We start from the raw sequence: 24,765 nt of genomic DNA, 5'->3' as shown, positions 1-24,765 counted from the left end.
GAAGTTTAAAGCCATTTTCTGATCTGCGGGGTCCAGCTCTCTAAAAAGAGAAGCATTACGGGTAAAACCTCGTTTCTTCGGACACGAGGCCCGGGTACCATTCAATTCGGCCATGAAAAGACACTTTGAATGGATCCGGTTCGCCTGGCTTGCCCCAGTATAGGATCTTAGGATATTCCCTTTGGAGCTCAGCACAGGACATCTTTACACGTCCATCACCTAAGACACTGGCGTAAAAACTGAGGTATCTCTGCAAGGGGGAGGGATTATATAGGGGGTTGACCTTCCTGATAGGGTGTGCCAGTGTCCAATCACCAGTGATACCTATATAACCCATCAGTAATTACTGTGGCTCTGTGTCCCGTGATGTTCGAGAAAGAAATATTGTTTTTTTTTTCAAAATTGTCGCTCTTCTTTTGTTTATAGCGCAAAAAATAAAACCCGTAGAGGTGATCAAATACCACCAAAAGAAAGCTCTATTTGTGGGGAAAAAATAATAAACATTTACTTTGGGTACAGTGTAGCATGACCGCGCAATTGTCATTCAAAGAGTGACAGCGCTGAAAGCTGAAAAATGGCCTGGGCAGGAAGGCAGTGAAAGTGTCCTGTATTGAGATGGTTAAAGTAAAAAAACCCTTACCTGTAGGGGAAATTAAGATTTCCTAAACGTGCACCGTTCAGGAGATATTTCACGGAGCAGCAGCCGGTGAGGTCACTGGCATATGCGCTCCGATGGAACAGCATACTGTGCCGTTCCTTCAGAGGTCTGTGGCATAAACCGTGACTCCCGTGCGCATGTGCAGGAGTGTCATAACAGCTCGGCCAGAGTCCGCGAACATGGAAGGAAGACCGGGTGAAGATGGAAGCCCTGTCAGCGGTGACAGCGTGACGCTGGAGGGCTTCATTAAGGCAAATCTCTCATAATTTTCTAGTATTGCGATGCATACTAGCACATTATGCCTTAACCTTGCAGGTGGAAAGTTACAGGGTGAAATTTTTTTGTTTACAAAGTTTTTCTACCGCTTTAATGCATATTATTTACCTGTAAATGCCTCTCCTTTGTAGACATTCAAAAGCCCTGGGAAGTGGGGTCAGCAGCCCCAGCAGATTCAGAGCCATTACAGGGTCTCTTTAAAGAAACGTTTAAAATTTAAGCTATGAGTAAGCACCAGTAGTTACGGTGTGAAACATGTTTGCTGTTGATGCCATCTTTTGCTGTGTGGGTTTTAATCAATAAAGAAATTGTCGGAATGCGGCCACCCGGATTGAATTTCTCTCTACACGCTACTTTGCATACTGAGCCAGAATACATATCTGAGGAGGAGGAGATTTTTGTGGCCCAGACACCTGGAGCAGGTTCTTTTTCTTAGACCCCTTTCACACTGGGGCGGTTTGCAGGCGCTATTGCGCTAAAAATAGTGCCTGCAAACCAACCCGAAACAGGCGCTGCTGTGTCTCCAGTGTGAAAGCCTGGGGCCTTTCACACTGGAGCGGTGCTCTGGCAGGATGCGGGAAAAAAAGTCCTGCTAGCAGCATCTTCGAAGCGGTGAAGGAGCAGTGTATACACCGCTCCTGCCCATTGAAATCAATGGGGCAGGGCGGCTATACTGCCGGCAAAGCGCCACTGCAGAGGAGCTTTGCGGTGGTTTTTAACCCTTTCCTCGGCCGCTAGCGGGGGTAAAACCGTCCCGCTAGCATCCGAATACTGCCACTAAAACGGCGGTAAAGCGCCGCTAATAATAGCGGCGCTTTACCGCCGATGCACCTCCCTCCCCAGTGTGAAAGGGGCCTTAAACTTGGAACTCCAGCCTTGTTACCCACAAACCCCCCCCACCCCATGCTAGTTTTTTTTCTGACTTTAGCGGGAGTTCTTGACCCCTCCCTGCTGTAACTGTCAGCCTGGGAAAGGAAAGAGGCGAGAAGTCACGTGAACACCGGGCGATGCTCTGATATAAGGTAGAAATCAGCACCTTTTTTATATAGCACAGACACTGGGACACATATTATTTAACAGAGGGGATGGCATGAATATACTATAGTGGCTTCACAACTACTTTACCATGGATGAACAGTGGGGACCGGGGGTTGGGAAGGGTGTACAGTGTGAGCACCTTTTCATTTTTTCTGATCTGACATATCCTCACCACTATTGCTCAATGCTACTACTGCTGTATTATTTATAAAAATGTTCCCTTTATAGTTTATTTAAAAGACTAGAATTCTCAACAAATAGGTGAAGGTATGCAATTTTTATCCCTCCTTATTGTTGTCAATACGCATCACATTTATACCGAAGTGAATAAAAATAGCTAAAAAAAAAAAAACACTTGGACAATATACCTATATAAATAAAATAAAAAAAAATGTTGGTGTTTATACTATACAGATCAATGAACTAAACCCCCCCCATTACACAGACCAAGGATCTAAACCCCCCATTATACATACAAATCAAGGAGGATAACCCCATTATGAAGACCGAAGATCTAACCACACAAAAAGCCAAACAGCCTCAATATCTCTACAGGACTGTGTTTATCTGAGGTTATTTCACTAAACAATCTATTTTGTAATATTATATGGATCTATGTATGCACGGTCCTTTTTTAAATTTTTTCATATACATGACTGTTCTGCAATAATTGGATTTAGCCGATTTAGCAATCAATTGCATTTATCTTCCGCTTTCCACCAGTTATACAGCAAACTGGACTCCAATCTTTATGTCAAACATTATCTGCAAAAAATTACCTCCTATTTATCCTAGATGATGTACATTTTGAATACGTGCTTTCATTTTAATAGTCTCATCCAAGAATCCGTATTCAAAAAGGTTTCTCCATCTGTAGATGGTCATACAACTAAAGGCATTGTCCTCACCCCATAATTTATCAATAGTTCTTATTCAGATGGTTTCATAGTTCGTCCGCTGAATTATTTCAACCATAATCAACAAGAAATGAATCCTCTTAGCAAGTTCTTATCCATTTAAAATGCAGGTCATTTATAGAAATTTGTTGTAAAGTTGTAAAGAAATATAACATTAGTATCAAAAATAATGTTATATTTCTTTACAACTTGGACAATGATATAGATGCATGGTGAACAGCCCCGGCTATCCATACACACAAGCAGCTGTTCAAGCTTTTGAAATAGAGTATCAATCTTGGTCATTATTGATATGACTGAATACTGTTACTATTTTAAATCATGTACCCTTTGTAATAAATTATATTTTTTGAATTATCCCTTTGTGGGTGTGTTTACCTTGTGACAGAAATATGCTTCTGTGAAAATCCCATTACTCTTTGAGGGACAGATTTGTTCTCTCACTTTTTTCTTGGATTTATGATTGCAGGTATTATCTACGCAGCATTTTTGATAGAACAGTCACTGAATAAAATTCCATAGGGTCACTCCACCCATCATCCTCATTAGATAGGAATGCATTAGCGGTTACAGTTCTAAAATTTTCAACAAAATTCATATCATACTTTAACCACTTTAAAAATCTTATTGAGATCACCAGGTTCCCAGCTATTTCTGCCTCATTGTTCAGGACTGATCCAATCATGCAACATTTTATCAACATGTAACACAACACTATTCATTCAAAACATCCACCAATATGGGGGTCACAGGTATCGGTCATCAATCTATCATAGACCTTCACATGGCATGCCACCATCAACCGCCGGGGGATTTGATTGTAACACCTCTATGAAGCCTTTTGTAGAGATGAAACATGTTGGCAGTTGATGACATATCAAAATGCCATGTGATACATACCTCACCAGCGTTCCCCAACCAATCAGAGAGCTGTAATGTTGTCCCCTCTGTCACGTGACAGCATTTAGGTCTAGCAGACGGAGCACAGATTGCAAAGCAGTAGGTCTTAAATCAAAAATAGGTGCGCTATTCCTTTTAAAATATAAGTATGGAGTCTGCAGTACTTCAGAGTACTTTCTGCATCCATCAGGAGGTGGTCACGTGATGTTTACATATACTTTAAAGCTCATGTGTAGCTACAACAAACAGAAAAATCACAAGGAACAATACTTATAATCAGTAATATGTCTCTTGTGCCAATTTCTTTACAGGCGCTTTACAGGCGATACAGCACTAAAAATAGTGCCTGTAAAGCGCCTCTCCTGTCTCTCCAGTGTGAAAGCCTGAGGGCTTTCACACTGGAGCGACGCTAAAAAAAGTCCTGCAAGCAGCATCTTTGGAGCGATGAAGGAGCGGTGTATACACTGCTCCTGCCCATTGAAATGAATGGGCACCGCTGCAGAACCGCCGCTTTACCGCCGACGGCCCCGACGCCAGTGTGAAAGGGGCCTTCGTAGATATCCTCGTTAGTCTATGTATCCTGGTGTGGTGGCAATCTTCCGGTGTGGCAGGGTATAATACAACTAAGGGCCTGTCCAGGGGCTCTCACTTTGAGAGCCCCACAATGCCTGCCCTTTCTGCTCAGCTGCTCCAGTCATAGAAGCCATATTACAGCTTGAATGATACACAATCTATGAACGGAGGTGGACTTTTAATCATCTGCCCGTCCTCTATCCAAAGATCGCTTTCCACTCACAGAAGCTGTAGTATGGCTTCTATGAATGGAGGAGCTGGGAGGAAAGGGTGGGCATAGTCAGGCTCTCTTGATGACAGCCTGTTTATTGTAGTAGCACCTATCACCCCAGAAGATTATGGCAGTGAAGGGCATAGACTAAGGGGGATTTCTACTAACAGAAGAGGAATCAGCACAAGGGCCACATCCTACTGACTTGTAAGTTATGACCCTTGTACTGATTTTTACGGTTTTCATGCTAGCTACACTTAGCCGTTAAAGCCCAAGTTCACTTTTAGAACAGGTTACATTCATATTATGGGTGCATCATGTAACATGTTCCAGCACCCCCACCCCCTGAGCACCCCCACTTTGACAGTGGGAATGGGTTCTTCTTCTTCTTCTAAAAAAAAAAAAAAATCAAAATCAGCATGGCCGTGCAAGACTTCATCTGCACAGCTGTGCCATTCATTTATAGGGATCTGTGAATGTATAGGCTACAAGTTCTGTCTGCCACTGCTGCAGACGGATTTGTAGATCTCGATGGACTAGGAGCACGCTGATCAGCACACTCAGAATCCATTCATTCTTCCTCCAGTTTTCTAACTGAAAAGCCATATGGCAGAACAGGGCAGTACAGGCAGGAAGCAGGGGGGGGGGGGGGGGGGGGGGAGAGTGTGCAGGAGCCTAACATTGCACCCACGATCCACTGATCACGAATGCAATGCTTTGCAGGCTCTTGTAGGAGAAAATAAATGCATTTTTTTTTTTTGCAAGAATATGTGCATTTATTATTGTTTCTTTAAAGGGGGAACTTACCATTTAAGCATACATGTGATTATCATCCCCCAATGATGCAACTGATTTTCCTTTTTTGGAGGTGTAAAAGAAACTTACACTTTAAGGATATGTTGACCTTTGGAACATGTTACATGTTCCACCTGTTTTTAGGATGCAACATGTTCCAGCATCTGCATCTTCTCCCCGCCCGCCGATCCCCCCTCCCCGTGACAGCAGGCAACCCCCACTCCCTGCACAGTCATAATTTAAAAACAGCACGGCATCATTCATTCACAGTTTCCCATGAATGAATAGGACTACAAGCACTGTAAGCCCTTGTGTCTGACGAGTTGTAGTACTCCATGAACTACGAGGTGCGCTGGTGAGTATCCTCTCAGTTCATTGATCTTACTGCTCTCAAGTAACTGCCTGCCTGTGTCGTAGGTACAGGCAGAGAGCTATCCTGACAGTCTGCTGGAGCTGGACCAGATTGTGGGTGCAATGCTCTGAAGGCTCCTCAGAAGATTTTTTAAAAATTCCCATTTTTTTTACCTGCAAAATAATGCGCCTTTATTATTATTTTCTTTCAAAAGGTGAACTTATCCTTTAAAAGTCAAATCAGGTTTAAAATGGGTAACAATTATACGCAGTGTTGCGTTTCGTAGAATTATGGACCCAGAACCTACTTCTGAAGAGACTTATTTACAGGAAACGCCTCTTGGTCCACACGCTGGATTTCCGATTCTGCTTCTGTATAAACCTACAAGGGAGAAAAATGATTATACGTTTAGTACCCAGCAGAATAAATGTGTCTGAAAGGCAAGAATCGCTGAAGAGACAAGAACGGATCTGGATTCCCTGAGGGAAGGATTGTGAGTTTAGTTTGCGTCTGTGATCTGACAAAAAGAGGTGTGCAGTCACTGCACTTTACAATTTACCTGCTATCCACTGGAAAACAACAATACAAAATATTAAATTCCAGCTTCTGTTATTAACGAACAATCAGACTGGCATTAATAAGTCCAAAGAATAGAGGGATTTGCTTAAAGCGGCAGTAAAGTCAGTTTTTGCGATTTTTACCTACAGGTAAGCCTATAATAAGGCTTATCTGTAGGTAAAATTAATATCTTATAAAATGTGCACTGTTTAGGAGATATTCACACGGAATGCAGCCAGTGACGTCACCGGCGCATGCGCTCTGAAGGGCATATCGTACTGGACCTTCAGAGCACCGTGCCAGACCAGGAGGGACATCGGGGCCCTGGTCACTCACAAAGCCGGAGTCCGTGAACCCGGAAGGAAGACCAGGGGAAGATGGAAGCCCTGTCACCGGTGACAGTGCGCCGATGGAGGGCTTCGGTCTAAGGTAAGTGTTTCATAATGTGCTAGAATGTGATGCATACTAACACATTATGCAATTGCCTTACAGGGGAAAGTTTCTTTTTTCTTTTTTACTGCAGCGGTTTACAACGGCTTTAATACATCACAAGTTTTGCAGCTCTCCTTATGTGGATTAAAAACAAACAAACGGCAATACTCAACAAGTCGCTGATCACATTATTGGACTTTAAAGATTTATTTTCCCACTTATATTTTATTGCGGACTTTTGTTAGTTTTGCGTTGATGCGCACTTATTATTATGTATTTATTGAGAGGGTCACTAACTGACTGACCGACATCCCTAGTGACACTAATACAGTGATAATACTGTACTAATGACACTGGCTGGGAAGGGGTTAACATCTAGGGGCAATCAAAGGGTCAACTGTGTGCCTAACAATATGAAATGTGTGCCAATTTTACTGACAGATCTGGCTGTGTTTTCTCCTTTCTTTTCAGGGAAAAGAAACAGCCAGATCGCTGCTCTCTGTACACAGAGTTCTGTGTGTTTGTACAATTTAAAGGATACTTTTTTGAATCTTGCAAGCAGTATCGTTTTACAGATACTTCCCGAATTAAGTAAGCAAATGCATGAGAATATAGAAAGTTGTTGCCATCTAGTGACAGTTATCTCATACTGCAACCCTACAGCCCCTTAGAGATTCACTATATTGCCAAAAGTATTGAGACACCTCATTGGATTCAGGTGTTCCAATCACCTCCATGGCCACAGGTGTATAACCTCAAGCAACTTGGCAGGCAGACTGCTTCTACAAACATTTGTGAAAGAACGGGTGGCTACTTTAAGAGCTCAGTGAATTAAAGCATGGTACTGTGATAGGTTGCCACCTGTGCAATAAGTCCACCCGTGAAATTTCCTTAATACTAAATATTCCACGGTCAACTGTTAGCGGTATTATAACAAAGTGGAAACAACAGCAACTCAGCCATAAAGTGGTAGGCCACGTAAAATGACAGAGCGGGGTCAGCACATGCTGAAGCGTACAGTGCGCAGAAGTCACCAACTGCCTGCAGAGCCAATAGCTACAGACCTCCAAACTTTGTGTGGCCTTCAGATTAGCACAACAATGCGTGGAGAGCTTCATGGAATGGGTTTCTACCCTGTTTCCCCGAAAATAAGACCTAGCGTGATTGTCGGTGATGGCTGCAATATAAGCCCTACCCCCCAAATAAGCCCTAGTTAAAGTCCTTGTAGGTCTTATTTTCAGGGTAGGGTTTATTTTCGGGGAAACAGGGTAGGGCTTATTTGGGGGGTAGGGCTTATATTGCAGCCATCACTGACAATCACGCTAGGTCTTATTTTCGGGGAAACAGGGTATGACCGAGCAGCAGCATCCAAGCCTTACATCACCAAGTTCAATGCAAAGCGTCGGATTCAGTGGTGTAAAGCACGCCACCACTGAACTCTAGAGCAGCGGAGACGTGTTCTCTGGAGTGACAAATTAGACAAAATTACGCTTTTCTGTCTGGCAATCCGATAGTCGTGTCCAGGTTTGGCGCCTAGGCTATCCGTCGGAAGAACAGGTACCTGTCAAAACTAGGTACCCACCCCCTCCCAAAAAAACAAAAAACAAAAAAAAAAAACCCACACACAACACATGCCAAACATCCAAACATGGCAGGGGAGAAGGACTTAAAGCAAAACATCCCCTTTTAGGTGGAGTTCCACTTTAATTGGTAAATATGAAATAGAATACATACTTTCTGAAACTCCTCCACTTGCTTAGAGGTTTGAGCCTGGGTAAAGTTCTGCTGGAAGGTCTGAAGATTGAACAACATGTGCTTCAGAGCCTCTACTGGACCATGATGATTTCCACCCGAGAATGAGCTGGCCTAAAAAAAAAAAAAAAAAAAAAAAAAAAAAAATAATATAACACAAAAAGAGAAGATAGGCAATTTTAAAGTGGTTCTCCGGTCACCTTTGTAAAAGTTTAAAGTCAGCAGCTACAAAAACTGTAGCTGCTGACTTTTAATAACCAGCCACTCACCTGTCCCAGGATCCAGCGCTGTCCTCATCTAGATAAGTTTCTTCACCTGTCTTCGGTGTCCACCACCAGCATCTCATCAAGATAATAAATCAGGATGGAGGAGGCCCACATGCCATATTAGTAATGGAAAGCAGGATAGAGTAGGTGTCACCAACCAAGCCTCGTGCTGCGCTTACCAGAAATTGTGTGACTCCCTAAGAGTTTCCTTATATTGTGGATTGCCTTCTGTTGCATGCCTCATGACATGGCTTAGACTCTGCGGGGGATTGAATACTGAGGGATGCATTTATCTGCCTTTCCCTATGGTGACATATTATCCGGAGGCAGGAGAGGATATATCCAAACAGTCTGGAGCTTTGACTACTTATTTATAAAGTTCAGATTGACCACTCCTAGGGGGGTCACATGATTTCTGGTAAGTGCAGCATAAGGCTTGGTTGGTGACACCTACTCTACAAACAAGTGGTTACTGCCCCAAACTGTAACTGGTCACTGCAGCAAGGAGCATTGGAAAGGCAAGGAATATAAAAAAAAAAAAAAAACACACATACAACAACAAAAGAAATTTCCAAGCTCAACTTACCAACCAGCCTGTGACCAACCAAATTGACCTGTCCAACAGTATGCATTAAAAGCAGGGTTGCACACATTTGCAAATACATGCATAAGCTGCAGAGCTGCAGAGCCCCGGCAAGGTACCCAATTTTCTGTGGACCTAAACTCTAATTTCTATGAGTCTGAAACAATGGAAGCACATCCATTTAGATGGACAGGTGTAGGGCAGGTATATCTGAAGGGAGCCCTCCCCTTCCTGACACTCTATGCTGCTTTCCATTACTATCACCGCATGTGGAACTCCATCCAGATTATTACCTTAAAAATTATTTTGGGATTATATGTATATAACAGCCTCCAATTCTGATACATTTTTGTGATTTTTGGTGTTTCATGTCTTTTATTCATTTTTTCCCCCGTCTTTGTGTGCCCTGTCTTCTTTACACTGTGTGTATAATATATATATATATATATATATATATATATATATATATATATATATATATATATATATATATATATATATATATATATATATATATATTCCAAATGTTTTGTATTATTTACACCCAATCCCTGCCCCTCGGCTTCCCTGGTGTTTGAGATTACTGAAAGGGGGACGGACCTGTGATCTGATTGGCCCACCCTGCCAGCTCTATATACCACACCTAAGATGGCCGACGACTGTGACTGATGAAGGAGCAAGCATGCTCCGAATGCGTGCTTGTCATAGCTTCCCCCTACTGAGACCAGGGACTTCCCGAGTGACAGCTTCCTCCTGCGCCCTGTACGCTCTAGTTCGGGACACCGGAAACCACTGGCGCCGCCGAGCAAGACACCACAGCGCTGCCTGGATGATCGTTCTGGAACCCTGCTGTCCATCTGACATTTACCATGATGTGTCTGCTTTTATCCTGTTTCGAGTGAGTGCATTACTAATTAAATATGTTACAATATTGCTGCACTTAGATTGGCGCTGCTTGTCTGTTTTTCTTGTATTCCCCCCAGAGGTTCTTTTACTCTCCAACGCGCTGCCTTCCCTGTGCTATACTCCCTGTGGTAATCACCAGGCTATGGACGTCCCTTAAAACCCTGCACCTCTATCAGGAGTCATTCCTAACATCATTTTATTTGACTCTCTGCTGATCATTTGTTAGTACTTTGGACTATATGTTCAGGATCCTGACTTTTTAACCATTCCCTCACCACCCCAGACAACACAGCTTTGCTGGAAATACCTTAGTGCAACAATCATTGTGTTTTTTGCTATGTATATAACAAGCTTCCCGGAATATCAATTGTATTACATGTTTTTACATACTCCATTTTAGCGCTGCACTGTTTGTACTTTAATATACGTGATGTCACATCGCCACACCAGACTCCGAGCTCGCGGTGTTTTAATGTGAGTGATTGCATGGCTTTTTTTTTTTTTTTTAGAAATTTAATAAGTTTTTATTCATTTCCACACAAAACAAAAGAAAAATGAGCAAATATAGAAAGCAAGTAATACGAGCATTCAAAAACAGAATCTCGATAAAGAGAACACCTAGATCCGCCCCCTATATCCACACCATCATCAATACGGGTGCAGAAGAACAGGGGAGAGTAGATCCAAGCAACACACATCTTACATCAATGTCCATCTATCTGAATAGACCCAGATTAGAATCAATACCAGTTTGATATCAATGCTCTATTTAGAAATCAAAGGTTATATAGAACAGCAAACAAAAAAAAAATTTAAAAATGTTTTAAAAAAAAAAAAAAAAAAAAATGAGTGGCATCTTTTTAACTTTATACTGGCTTATTACGTGTGCGATGATTGTATTTGTTGCTAAATTCCGTTTAAGACTATCACACTTCGATCCATCATTTCTGTTGTCTTCATGGTACTGTCTGACCGAATGAGCTATCACAGTGTCCCCTAAATAGATTACGGAGAGGAGTATACGTTGAAGGATATTGCTGTCTGGCTTGGATCCATCCATTTACCCATCTGGCTAAGTGTGGTAGCTGCATTCCTAATGGCAGCACATTATGTTTGGTGAGTGCTCACTGCATGAGGGGGAAGATTCTGTGTTCATGATTTATATGCGACTCTCATTCACTACTATAATTACCTTACTAAGCTTGCTTAGCTGTATGACAGCACATTGCTTTTGGTGAGTGAGTGTGTACTGCATGCGGGGAAGAAACCTTTGATTACATGTGTATATTGATATCCACTATCTGCACGGGTGTTTTATTTATATACAGTTTATATACTTTTTGTTATAACTCAAATTATGAGATTAGAACCTCAGAGTTTTTATTGTTGTCTGTAGCCCTGCTACATCTTCCTTACTTCCCATCCTGATGACCACAAAGCACAGAATGGAAGATCTCACAAAACAGGAATATAAACCGGATAGGAGTTTAAGGCCTCATACACACAGACGTTTTAAAAAATGAGCTGTAAAGCTAGTAACAACGCCTGGAAAAAAAGCAGCGTTAAAAACGCAATTTTATTAGCGTTTTGATTTGGCGTCAGTGCACATGTAATGTTGTGTGTTAACGCTAAGGTGCGTTTTTTTAAAAAAACATCCCTCTGCTATTTTCCACTCCAAAATTACGCACATTAAACATTTTTACAGCTTAAAAACGCTAAGGCTAAAAAACGTCGGTATAGCGCTAATACGCGTTTGAGATTTTTTCGGCGTCAAAACAGATCTAGCGCTGGAGCCTCAGAACGTACTGGTCCTTGGTTTTTTTTGGAGCTTAAAAATGACTATGCCTGTTACAGCTCAAAAACACCATGGTGTGTATGAGCCCATTGAATAACATGGAGTGGCGTTCTTAAGCAGAAAAAAAAGCTCAAAAAAGCCGCTGTTAAAATGTCCGTGTGTAAGAGGCCTTAGTCTTCCCTATTCTATTTGAAACAAATATCGCATGAACTTCCACACACAAAAAAAATTAAATAAATAAAAAATATAAAATGTTTAATTGCTGAACATGTAGAACACAGCAGAACCATCAGGAGTTCAGTCTCGTAACATCTTCATAAAACAAAATTCACCAATGTAAAGAAATCTCAAACATACTTTACTTTCTTCTTTCACTTTGTCCTGAAGGAAATCTTCCACAAGACGTGATGTCAAGGGAGCCGCAAACTGCTCATTGATCTCATCCTTGCACGGTATAGTGACTGGAGATTTGCTGTAATCAGAAGAACAGTTTATCTGAGACTGGCAAACACTGTTTGAACTCAAAAAAGGTTAGATGCTGTAGAAGAATTTTCCCATTTTATTTTATCGTGTCGCTATACACTGATGTAGACTACTTAAAATGTATGTCAAAGCAAAGGAAAAATAAAAAAGAAACATATGAAGTACATTTCTCAAAGCATCTTCCTAGGTTTTGTCTCGTGTGTTGCAGTAATAAATGCACATTTTGTTTCCTGCAAAAATGTGTATGTTTTTTAAAGGTGATCTCATCCTTAACCACTTCCCGCCTGCCATATAGCAGAACGACGGGCGGGAAGTGGTTTCATCATCCTGGCTGGGCATCATATGACATCCTGCAGGATAAGCCGCAGGGGGCGTGCAGCGATCGGTGGCGTGGCAGTCTGAAACACCGCATCTCCGATCAAGGAGGCTGACAGCTCTTTACCATGTGATCAGCTGTTTCCAATCACAGTGTAAACAGGAAAAGACATGTATCGGCGCTGACAGACGCGAGGAGAGCCGATTGGCTGCTCTGACGGGGGGGGGGGGGCATCCTCGGGGGGTCTGCCCCCCCCCCCCCCCCCGAGGATGCCCATCCATAGCCAGCAGGGATGCCTACTAGAGCCCACCAGGGATGGTGATCCGTGCCCATCAGTGATACCTGCCAGCACCTCTGATCAGTGCTGCCTATACGTGCACTTCAGTGCCACCTATGAGTGCCCATCAGTGAAGGAGAAAAACATACTTATTTACAAAGTTTTGTAACAGAAACAAATTTTTTTTGTTCAAAATTTTCGGTCTTTTTTTTTTTTTTTTTTAAGCGCAAAAAATAAAAAAAATAAAAACCCAGAGGTGATCAAATACCACCAAAAGAAAGCTCTGTTTCTGGGAAAAAAATAAATATTTCATTTGGGTACAGCATCATGACCGCCCAATCGTCATTTAGCTGAAAGCTGAAAATTGGTCTTGGCAGGCAGGTGTATAAGTGTCCTGTATTGAAGTGGTTAAAGTTTAAGTTTAACTTTACAGAAAATCTGTAAGGTGACCTTACACTGGGTCCCCACACCCCTCCCCTGATGTACATTAGTCCCATGGTCCTGCTCTGTCTGGGACTGGAACGGTAAATAAAAGAAGAAATGGCTGCACATGGATCAAAATCCAAATGCAGTTTATTGCTCACCAAAATGACAAAGGACACCAACACACACGTCTTGTAGACGCATTTCACACAGTACAATTGTGCTTAATCTTAACACCGGTGCTTCACCAGGGTATTGAAAATCCCCGTTACTTAATCTCCTTTGCGCACCACTCAGCGTGTAAGGACAAGAGGCATTCTAATTGGTCTGCACCATCACATGGACACCGATGACCAATCAGAATCTGTCTAACAGTCTTGTCAGCGCTGCAAGGAGAGGAGAAAAAGCCAGGAGGATTTTAAATCCCCAGACTGGTGAAGCGGCGCTCCAATCCCTGACAGTGCCGGATCGCGGGACTACTGTACAGCGGGACTGGGGGGGGTCTGTAAGATCACCTTACAGATTTTCTGTAAAAGGTGAACTTACACTTTAAGAAATATATACTGCTACTGGGCTGCTCATTGTTCACTTTACTGGGGGCTCCGACACAAAGAAGCAAAGCCCTGCCTTTACTAAGATGGCCGCCTCCACCCAGAGACACTGCAGAACAAGGCATAGTAAGTCAATGAAGAAGGAAAGATCATCTGCTGGGTGAACACAGGCAGTGTCTTTTGCACACCCTTTTCTTTTTAGGCAGCACCACCAGTTTAGTCTCTTCTTAAGAAATGGAGCTTGGTCAAGGATCTGCCCCCTGCTTGGCAAATGGATAATGAAGAGGCACCAATCACACTAAGCAAATCATCACTTTTGCTCTTTCCTTCCGTCAGCAAGTTTCAAATGTCAAATCTTACATAGTATTTACATAGTAGGTGAGGTTGAAAAAAAAGACACAAGTCCATCAAGTCCAACCTATGTGTGTGATTATATGTCAGTATTACATTATATATCCCTGTATGTTGTGGTCATTCAGGTGCTTATCTAATAGTTTCTTGAAACTATCGATGCTCCCCGCCGAGACCACCGCCTGTGGAAGGGAATTCCACATCCTTGCTGCTCTTACAGTAAAGAACCCTCTACGTAGTTTAAGGTTAAACCTCTTTTCCTCTAATTTTAATGAGTGGCCACGAGTCTTATTAACCACTTCAATACCAGGCACTTAGACACCTTCCTGCCCAAGCCAATTTTCAGCGCTGTCGCAATTTGAATGACAATTGTGCGGTCGTGCTACACTGTACCCAAACAAATTTTTTATCATTTTGTTCCCACAAATAGAGCTTTCTTTTGGCGGTATTTTCTTTGTTTCTGTTAAAAATTTTTGTAAATAAGTTTTATCCTTCAATAACGGGCACTGATATGGCTGCACCGATGAGGTGGCACCAATAAGGTGGCACCACTGATGGATACTCCTAGGCGGCACTGATGGGTACTCCTAGGCTGCACTGATGGGTGGCACGGATGGGCACGGATATGTGGGTACTGATGGGCATCACTGATGTCTTTTAGTACATACTGGTGCCAATCAGTGCCCATTTGTGGGCACCGATTGGGCATTTATTTGAACATGTGGATGGCCATGGGGTACATACCTGGCCATCCACATGTTGCCCCCCTTTACTGGTGGTCCTAGTGGCGTCCCTGGTGGTCCAGACCCCTCCCCCTGTCAGGAGAGCCGCAGATCGGGTCTCCACTACTCGCGTCTGTCAGATGCGAGTGAGGAAAAGCCGATCAACGGCTCTTCCTATTTACATCGTGATCAGCCGTGATTGGACACGGCTGATCACGTGGTAAAGAGCCTCCGTCGGAGGCTCTTTATCGAGATCGGTGTATCGGTGTGTCAGAATGACACACCGCACCACCGATTGCCACGATGCGCGCCTCACGGGCGCGCGGCGGCTGTTATCCTGAAGGACGTCACATGGCGCCCAGTCAGGATAACAGAACCACCGCCTGCCCGTCTGTTATTTTGCTATAGGCCGGGCGGGAAGTGGTTAAACTCCCTTCCGCGAAAAAGTTTTATCCCTACTGTGGGGTCACCAGTACGGTATTTGTAGATTGAAATCATATCCCCTCTCAAGCGTCTCTTCTCCAGAGAGAATAAGTTCAGTGCTCGCAACCTTTCCTCATAACTAAGATCCTCCAGACACTTTATTAGCTTTGTTGCCCTTCTTTGTACTCGCTCCATTTCCAGTACATCCTTCCTGAGGACTGGTGCCCAGAACTGGACAGCATACTCCAGGTGCGGCCGGACCAGAGTAAGATTTCAGCTTTACAGCAATAGTTAGGGGCCAATCAGGTTTTGCGGAATACAAATATTCTAAAAAGGAACATGCTGAGTAGAAGGAAGAGAAAGCAATGGAGCAAGCTGCTGCTGCTCGTTTATGGTCCAATCACAAGCTGGGGGCAAGCAGGTGACCTAGGTTTATTGCTGAACTGCAGCAGACACAAGTCAGGTCACCAGGCTTGGATATTCTGACAGAGCTTTGTCCATCTTAGTAGTTGCATTTCTACCTTTGTGTTCCTAACACTTTATTATACTGTATGCATTTTATTGTGTATTTAGTGGTTTGCATGGAATACAGCCTTAGGCCTCAAGCACACAGGTGTCAAAAGCTGTGTTTGGATCCAATTTCTAAATGCATCAGAAAGCATGTAATGCTTTTCTATGGCTGAAATCACATCTAGACCGTCAGCAACCTCTAGGTGTGTTCAGTCTAGCTGCATTTACAAAAACAAGACAGTTGTGCATCTTGGCTTTCTGCAGCTATATGCATGTTAATGCAAGTACATCTATACGCAGGAGAAAGCGATCTGAAAAAAAGTATAAAGTGTGTTTATATTCCCAGACCAATTTCTTTGGTGTTAAACATAGGAGGCCTATGTGCACAAGTCCCTAAAGTGACCAGGTCGCTATAAAAATAAATAAGTAAAACTCCTGGAAAAGAATATATGTTTTATAATTATCTCATGGTGTGGGGTGCCTTCTGGGTGCGGCTCCCCCTTATACTTACCTGAGCTCCAGCTCGATCCAGCGATGTGCATGACAGCAGCGCCTCTCCGGGTCTCTCTCCTCATTGGCTCACAAGCCAGCGGAAGCCATTGGCTCCCACTGCTGTCAATCAGAGCCAATGGGGGGGGGGGGGGGTAATTGGAGAAAAAAAAATAAATATAAAAATTTCATTAAGGTACAGCGTTGCATGACTGCACAATTGGGATGCAAAATGTGACAACTCTGAAAGCTGAAAATTGGCCTGGGCAGGAAGGGGGTAAAAGTGCCCTGTATTGAAGTGGTTAATCTAATCAGAAAACGATATACAGAGTCATATTATTTTCTCTCAATATATATAGAATTTAAACAATAGACAGCAAAACATCTTACAATGAATATGGGATTTTCTCCCAGGATCTCTCCGCCTCCAGCACATCTTCAGTTCGGGGGCTTCCATTATTCTCTGGGGGGTCAGGAAATTCCTTCAGTGGGGACGCAAAGGCTTGTGATTTCCACAAATGTGAATCATCAGGGTGATCTAAGAACAAAGCCATCAGGCATGTTACATATAACAGTTTACATAAGAAAATGTCACAGGAAGGCAAATATTTAGGAAGAAGGATGGAAGTACACTTACTTTTAGGAGGTGTATGCAAATGTTTTAGAACATCCAAATTATAAAGTCCTGAATAGAACTTCCCACTGGTGCTGTTGACATTAACCGCTTCTTTGCCATGTCTATGATAAAACAAAGGTTGTAAAGAACCTAAAGGTGAGGAGCCGTGTAGATCTGTAAAGGGCTCATTAGCAGAGGCTTTTGAGGTCCTGTACATGTTCTTGGTGATGGGGCTATGGGAATCTCCCAGAAGACCATAGTCTTTTATCCAGAGGGGATACTTAACATCTGGAATACTGGTGATTCCCGACACACTAAGTTCTGATTTTTGACTAGTCAACCATCTTGGATAACTTTTAGGTACTTCAGATCCTCTGGACAAATATGGAGAGTTCAGGTTGTTGCAATAAGCAGGGCGGTTTTCTCTCTCCATTTCACGGAGAATGTTTCTTTTGTTTTCTTTGACGTCCTCTCCAAACCTCTGAAGATCCAAAGACTGGGAATCGTGACGTGTAGAGTAACGGTGAACCCTCGTGTTTAATGAGGACCTTAGAGGAGAGGACTGAGAAGTGTGGCTCCGGAGGGAAGGTCCACAGTAATTATTCAGGTTTTTTTCACAATGTTTCCAATGTGAGACTTGAGAGAACGGTAGTGACCCATCAGAGGGGAAGTCCAAGAGATCATCAGTGGTGAGGCTCAATAGATCTGGGTCACGGGCAACATATCGTCTTCTAGATAAATGCTTGGGTCGAAAATTTCTATCAGCTGCATCTAAAAGAAAAAAAAAAAAAAAAAAAAAGAAAAAAAAAAAAACACGTTTCTTTAAAAGTACAATTCTAATAATCTAAAAAAGGTGTGGCCCTTGTTTATTAAAGTGGTTGTAAACCCAATCAAGTGACTATCCTCAGGTTACACACAGATGCAACAAATCCTCCTACATGAGTTTTACCTGTTTATCTGCATCTCTTTCATCTATACATCTGTTTTAAGTGCTGAATTTATAAAGCTTGCCTGAGAGTTCAGAAAAAAAAGGGGCAGAGAGCAGAGGTTACACTCTGCAGGGCTCCGTGAGGAGAGCTCTGACAGCTGATTGGAGGGGAGGGAAGCAACACCCCTCCTCCACACAGCACACAGGAACAGGGCTGAGGCTCGCAATCAGCTGGAGCTCCCTCCCGTGTCACCATTTTTCTCTTTGTGTCAGGAAAACTTGTCAGAAGTGATTCATACTGATAGAGGAATGAGGCAGCAGGCAGCAGACAGAAATGACACAAAATTTAGTCAAGTGTGAACAAGCCCTAACGCTTAACAAACGCGCTCGTATGTTGTTAGTATGGGCGTCAGACTGGCGTCAATGAGTTTTAGTATGGGGCGTTTTACAAGCGCTAAATCGTTCCATGCGTGGTTTTGAAGCCTTTGAGGAGCGTTGAGCGTTAAAAAACTGCTCCACAATGGAAATGACAGAAATAAACTAAATTTTAACACCCCGCAACCGCGCCACAAATGCCTGCCAGAGCATTTTGCCAAGCATTCATGTTTTTATAATGTGAGCGGCACAATGTGCTGTCATTGTATTTGCATAGGCATTTGAGAGGCATTTTTAAACGCCATTTAAGGGCCAGTTCACACCAGATGCAGATCCGTGGAGTTTTGTGCGCTTTTTTTTTCTGCACAAAATGCATGCACAGTGTTTTCCATGTATTCCAATCCAATTCCGGTGCAGAAACTGACTGCATGGTGTGAACTAGAGCCATTGGAATACATGGAAAACACTGTGTATGCATTTTTAGTGCAGAAAAAAAAAAAAAGAGCATGGAACTGCATCTGGTGTGAACTGGCCCTAAACGTCTGCTTTTAATGCCAGTGTGAACTTTGCCTTAGTGCTCTTAATTGAGACAAATACACACTATAGAGGGATATGCTTTGTTCAGATTTCATGACTTAGGTTTACAACCACTTTAAAGTCTGGAAAAGAACATGTGTGCTGGGAGAATGAGGCGAATCTTGTTGCTACAGACCGCAAGAAAGAACAGTTTTCCTTCACACTGACAACCAGAGCCCTAAGCTTTTTAAAAGGATAGTTCACCTTTACAAAAAAAAAAAAATCCTATGCAGGTAAGAGATGTTTGTAGATTAAAACAAACTGGGCAGCTCTGACTAAAGATGAATAATATATATATATATATATAACACATACACACACATACATATATATTTTATGTGTGTAGGCTATTTACATACCTTATGAAGCCTGACCGGAACACTCCCAGGATGATGCTAAGTGAGGCCTAGTCATCACTGCTCACCTCCACCATCACAGCAGTGTGCTCACAGACTACACAAATGAACCAGACCAAGGAATAAACTGTGGCCAGGTACAGCTAAAACCCATAAGAGTCTATGTATAAAACATTTGCTGTGCCCTAAAAAGGCGTTCCGGCCTGGGCTGTGTAGCCTCCCTGGCGGTTTTCCCGAGTGTGGCTCGGGGTTAAAATTCAGGACCATTAGCGGTAACCCCCAAGCCACACTCGGGATTACATCGCAGGATCCTGGTGCCTCCTTACTTACCTTGTCCCCGGGATCCTGCGATGTCACCCGCAGTGTCCGAGGGCTCCGTCCTCCTCCGAAGCCTCTCCTTGTCAGGCTCCGTTCCCTGCGAGCGTTGCGACGCAGGGGGGCGGAGCCTGGCGGCAAAATTAAAAAAAAAGTAAAAATCATAACACATACAGTACTGTAATCTTACAGATTACAGTACTGTATGAAATGATTTCACATCCCTTTTGTCCCCAGTGCTTTGGCCCATGCCCTGCATGCAGTTTTACATGATATACACTGTTCTTTCTGCCTGGAAACTGGAGATTGTCCATAGCAACCAAAAAGTGTCCCTTTACGTCAAAAGTGGCTTTAGACCAGCTAGAAAACAGCGATAGTAAATTAGAACACTTGCAGAATTGAGCGATAGTGAATTGTGGGGAAATTTATTTTATTACTATTTTTTTTTTATTTATTATATTATAATTTATGTTTTTGTGTTTCAAACTTTATCATACCCGGGATATCTACTAGACTCTTGTTTGGACAGATTTAAGTGTGTTATTGTTAAGATTTACAGACCTACAATATAAAACGCCAAATTTCCATGCAAAATAATGGTACCGCTTTCAGCACCTAAAATCCGAAATAATCATACCGCCAGGGAGGTTAATGTTTGTAATATAGTCATCTCCCTTTATTGTCAGCTCCATCTAGTGGCAATAACGTCGTATTTTCCTGAAATACAGTAATCAAAAAAAAAAAAAAAATACTGCATTATGGCCACTGGACGGGGCTAATGACCATAGCAGATAATCATATTACAAACATTATGGCAAACAATAGTGCCGATGTGAAAGGTTAAAAAGAGTATTTAAACCCAACATTTCATATTCCTTATATGTGGCTGCTGTACCGTGTACGAGAAAGTCTCCTGTTCTCTTTGTACTGCTTCCTTTATGTGAAATCCCTGGTGTTCCAGCTAGTCCCTCTGCTTTCTTATTAACCACTTGCCGACCGCCTAACGCAGATATACTGCGGCAGAATGGCACGGGCAGGCAAAATCACGTACCTGGTACGTGATTGCTTGCCGCGGGCGGGGGGTCCGATCGGACCCCCCCTGGTGCCCGAGGCGGTCTGCTTTTGTCTGGGAGCGTTCAGAGATGAGGGGGAGGCCATCCATTCGTGGCCCCCCCCCCTTTGCGATCGCTCCCAGCCAATGAGAATCTTCCCCTGCCTCTGTATAGTACACAGAGGCAGAGGAAATGATGTCATCTCTCCTCGGTTCGGTATTTTCTGTTCCGGTGCCGAGAGAAGACATCCGAGTGATGGTAAAACACACACACACACACACACACACACACACACAGTAGAACATGCCAGGCATACTTTACACCCCCCTTTACCCCCCGATCCCCCCCCCCCGTCACACTGACACCAGGCAGTTTTATTTTTATTTTTTTTCCGATTACTGCATTAGTGTCAGTTTGTGACAGTGTGTTAGGGCAGTTATTGTTAGCCCCCTTTAGGTCTAGGGTACCCCCCTAACCCCCCCTAATAAAGTTTTAACCCCTTGATCACCCCCCGTCGCCAGTGTCACTAAGCGATCATTTTTCTGATCGCTGTATTAGTGTCACTAGTGACGCTAGTTAGGGAGGTAAATATTTAGGTTCGCCGTCAGCGTTTTATAGTGTCAGGGACCCCCATATACTATCTAATAAAGGTTTTAACCCCTTGATTGCCCCCTAGTTAACCCTTTCACCACTGATCACCGTATAACTGTTACGGATGACGCTGGTTAGTTCGTTTATTTTTTATAGTGTCAGGGCACCTGCCGTTTATTACCGAATAAAGGTTTAGCCCCCTGATCGCCCGGCGGTGATATGCGTCGCCCCAGGCAGCGTCAGGTAAGCGCCAGTACCGCTAACACCCACGCACGCAGCATACGCCTCCCTTTATCTGATCCGATCAGATCTATACTAGCATCCCCAGCAGTTTAGGGTTCCCAAAAACGCAGTGTTAGTGGGATCAGCCCAGATACCTGCTAGCACCTGAGTTTTGCCCCTCCGCCTGGCCCAGCCCACCCAAGTGCAGTATCGATCGATCACTGTCACTTACAAAACACTAACCGCATAACTGCAGTGTTCGCAGAGTCAGGCCTGATCCCTGCGATCGCTAACAGTTTTTTTGGTAGCGTTTTGGTGAACTGGCAAGCACCAGCGGCCTAGTACACCCCGGTCGTAGTCAAACCAGCTCTGCAGTAACACTTGGTGACGTGGCGAGTCCCATAAGTGCAGTTCAAGCTGGTGAGGTGGCAAGCACAAGTAGTGTCCCGCTGCCACCAAGAAGACAAACACAGGCCCGTCGTGCCCATAGTGCCCTTCCTGCTGCATTCGCCAATCCTAATTGGGAACCCACCGCTTCTGCAGCGCCCGTACTTCCCCCATTCACATCCCCAACCAAATGCAGTCGGGTGCATGAGAGGCATTTTCTTTATGTCCTCCCGAGTACCCCTACCCAACGAACCCCCAAAAAAGATGTCGTGTCTGCAGCAAGCGCGGATATAGGCGTGACACCCGCTATTATTGTCCCTCCTGTCCTGACAATCCTGGTCTTTGCATTGGTGAATGTTTTGAACGCTACCATGCACTAGTTGAGCATTAGCGTAGGGTACAGCATTGCACAGACTAGGCACACTTTCACAGGGTCTCCCAAGATGCCATCGCATTTTGAGAGACCCGAACCTGGAACCGGTTACAGTTATAAAAGTTACAGTTACAAAAAAAGTGTACACAAAAAAAAATAAAACATATATAAAAAAATAAATAAAAAAATAAAAAAAATAGTTGTCGTTTTATTGTTCTCTCTCTTTCTCTATTCTCTGTATTGTTCTGCTCTTTTTTACTGTATTCTATTCTGCAATGTTTTGTTATTATGTTTTATCATGTTTGCTTTTCAGGTATGCAATTTTTTATACTTTACCGTTTACTGTGTTTTATTGTTAACCATTTTTTTGTCTTCAGGTACGCCATTCACGACTGAGTGGTTATACCAGAATGATGCCTGCAGGTTTAGGTATCATCTTGGTATCATTCTTTTCAGCCAGCGGTCGGCTTTCATGTAAAAGCAATCCTAGTGGCCAATTAGCCTCTAGACTGCTTTTACAAGCAGTGGGAGGCAATGCCCCCCCCCCCCCCCCACACCATCTTCCGCGTTTTTCTCTGGCTCTCCTGTCCCAACAGGGAACCTGAGAATGCAGCCGGTGATTCAGCCAGCTGACCATAGAGCTGATCAGAGACCAGAGTGGCTCCAAACATCTCTATGGCCTAAAAAAACGGAAGCTACGAGCATTTTATGACTTAGATTTCGCCGGATGTAAACCGCGCCATTGGGAAATTGGGAAAAAATTTTATCACACCGATCTTGGTGTGGTCAGATGCTTTGAGGGCAGAGGAGAGATCTAGGGTCTAATAGACCCCAATTTTTTCAAAAAAAAAAAAGAGTAGCTGTCACTACCTATTGCTATCATAGAGGATATTTACATTCCCTGAGATAACAAAAATTATTTAAAAAAAAAAAAAAAATTAAAGGAACAGTTTAAAAATAAAGATAAAAAAGCAAAAAAATAATAAAGAAAAAAAACAAAAAACAAAAAAAACAAAAAAAAACAAAAACCACCCCTGCCCCCCCCCTGCTCCCACGCTAAGGCGAACGCATGCGTCGGTCTGGCGTCAAATGTAAACAGCAATTGCACCATGCATGTGAGGTATCACCGCGAAGGTCAGATTGAGGGCAGTAATTTTAGCAGTAGACCTCCTCTGTAAATCTAAAGTGGTAACCTGTAAAGGCTTTTAAAAATGTATTTATTTTGTTGCCACTGCACGTTTGTGCGCAATTTTAAAGCATGTCATGTTTGGTATCCATGTACTCGGCCTAAGATCATCTTTTTTATTTCATCAAACATTTGGGCAATATAGTGTGTTTTAGTGCATTAAAATTTAAAAAAAAGTGTGTTTTTTCCCCCAAAAATGCGTAAAATCGCTGCGCAAATACTGTGTGAAAAAAAAAATGAAATGCCCACCATTTTAATCTGTAGGGCATTTGCTTTAAAAAAATATATAATGTTTGGGGGTTCAAAGTAATTTTCTTGCAAAAAAAAATATTTTTTTCATGTAAACAAAAAGTGTCAGAAAGGGCTTTGTCTTCAAGTGGTTAGAAGAGTGGGTGATGTGTGACATAAGCTTCTAAATGTTGTGCATAAAATGCCATGACAGTTCAAACCCCCCCCAAATGACCCCATTTTGGAAAGTAGACACCCCAAGCTATTTGCTGAGAGGCATGTCGAGTCCATGGAATATTTTATATTGTGACACAAGTTGCGGGAAAGAGACAAATTTTTTTTTTTTTTTTTGCACAAGGTTGTCACTAAATGATATATTGCTCAAACATGCCATGGGAATATGTGGAATTACACCCCAAAATACATTCTGTTGCTTCTCCTGAGTATGGGGATACCACATGTGTGAGACTTTTGCTGGAGCCTAGCCGCGTACGGGGCCCCGAAAACCAAGCACCGCCTTCAGGCTTTCTAAGGGCGTAAATTTTTGATTTCACTCTTCACTGCCTATCACAGTTTCGGAGGCCATGGAATGCCCAGGTGGCACAAAACCCCCCCAAATGACCCTATTTTGGAAAGTAGACACCCCAAGTTATTTGCTGAGAGGCATGTTGAGTCCATGGAATATTTTATATTTTGACGCAAGTTGCGGGAAAGTGACAACTTTCATGCCTCTCAGCAAATAGCTTGGGGTGTCTACTTTCCTAAATGGGGTAATTTGGGGGGGGTTTGTGCCATCTGGGCATTTTATGGCCTTCAAAACTGTGACATTTTTTTTAACAAAGACATGTGGCCGAATACATTTTGGCCTAAAATTGAATTTATTGGACTTTTTTTATAACAAAAAGTAGAAAATATAATTTTTTTTTCAAAATTTTCGGTCTTTTTCCGTTTATAGCGCAAAAAATAAAAACCGCAGAGGTGATCAAATACCATCAAAAGAAAG

At 42.9% G+C, this 24,765-nt stretch overlaps 1 protein-coding gene across 1 annotated transcript in view; it reads right to left on the bottom strand.

The window, feature by feature from the left end:
* LG01H18orf54 (linkage group 01 C18orf54 homolog) overlaps positions 1–24,765 on the bottom strand; it is a 45,009-nt gene that overhangs the window by 7,573 nt on the left and 12,671 nt on the right. Inside the window, exons 3-7 of the mRNA XM_073619895.1 lie at positions 17,195–17,944; positions 16,948–17,095; positions 12,370–12,484; positions 8,445–8,576; positions 6,028–6,101 (exon numbers count right to left, since the gene is read on the bottom strand). Of these exons, the coding sequence (XP_073475996.1) occupies positions 6,028–6,101; positions 8,445–8,576; positions 12,370–12,484; positions 16,948–17,095; positions 17,195–17,944 (1,219 nt within the window). The remainder of the gene's footprint in view (positions 1–6,027; positions 6,102–8,444; positions 8,577–12,369; positions 12,485–16,947; positions 17,096–17,194; positions 17,945–24,765) is intronic.

This window comes from Aquarana catesbeiana, linkage group LG01 (assembly GCF_042186555.1).
Source record: "Aquarana catesbeiana isolate 2022-GZ linkage group LG01, ASM4218655v1, whole genome shotgun sequence".
NCBI classification, from domain to species: Eukaryota; Metazoa; Chordata; class Amphibia; order Anura; family Ranidae; genus Aquarana; species Aquarana catesbeiana.
Note: the sequence above shows the minus strand (reverse complement) of the source record. Positions and strands in the feature narration are given on the sequence as shown.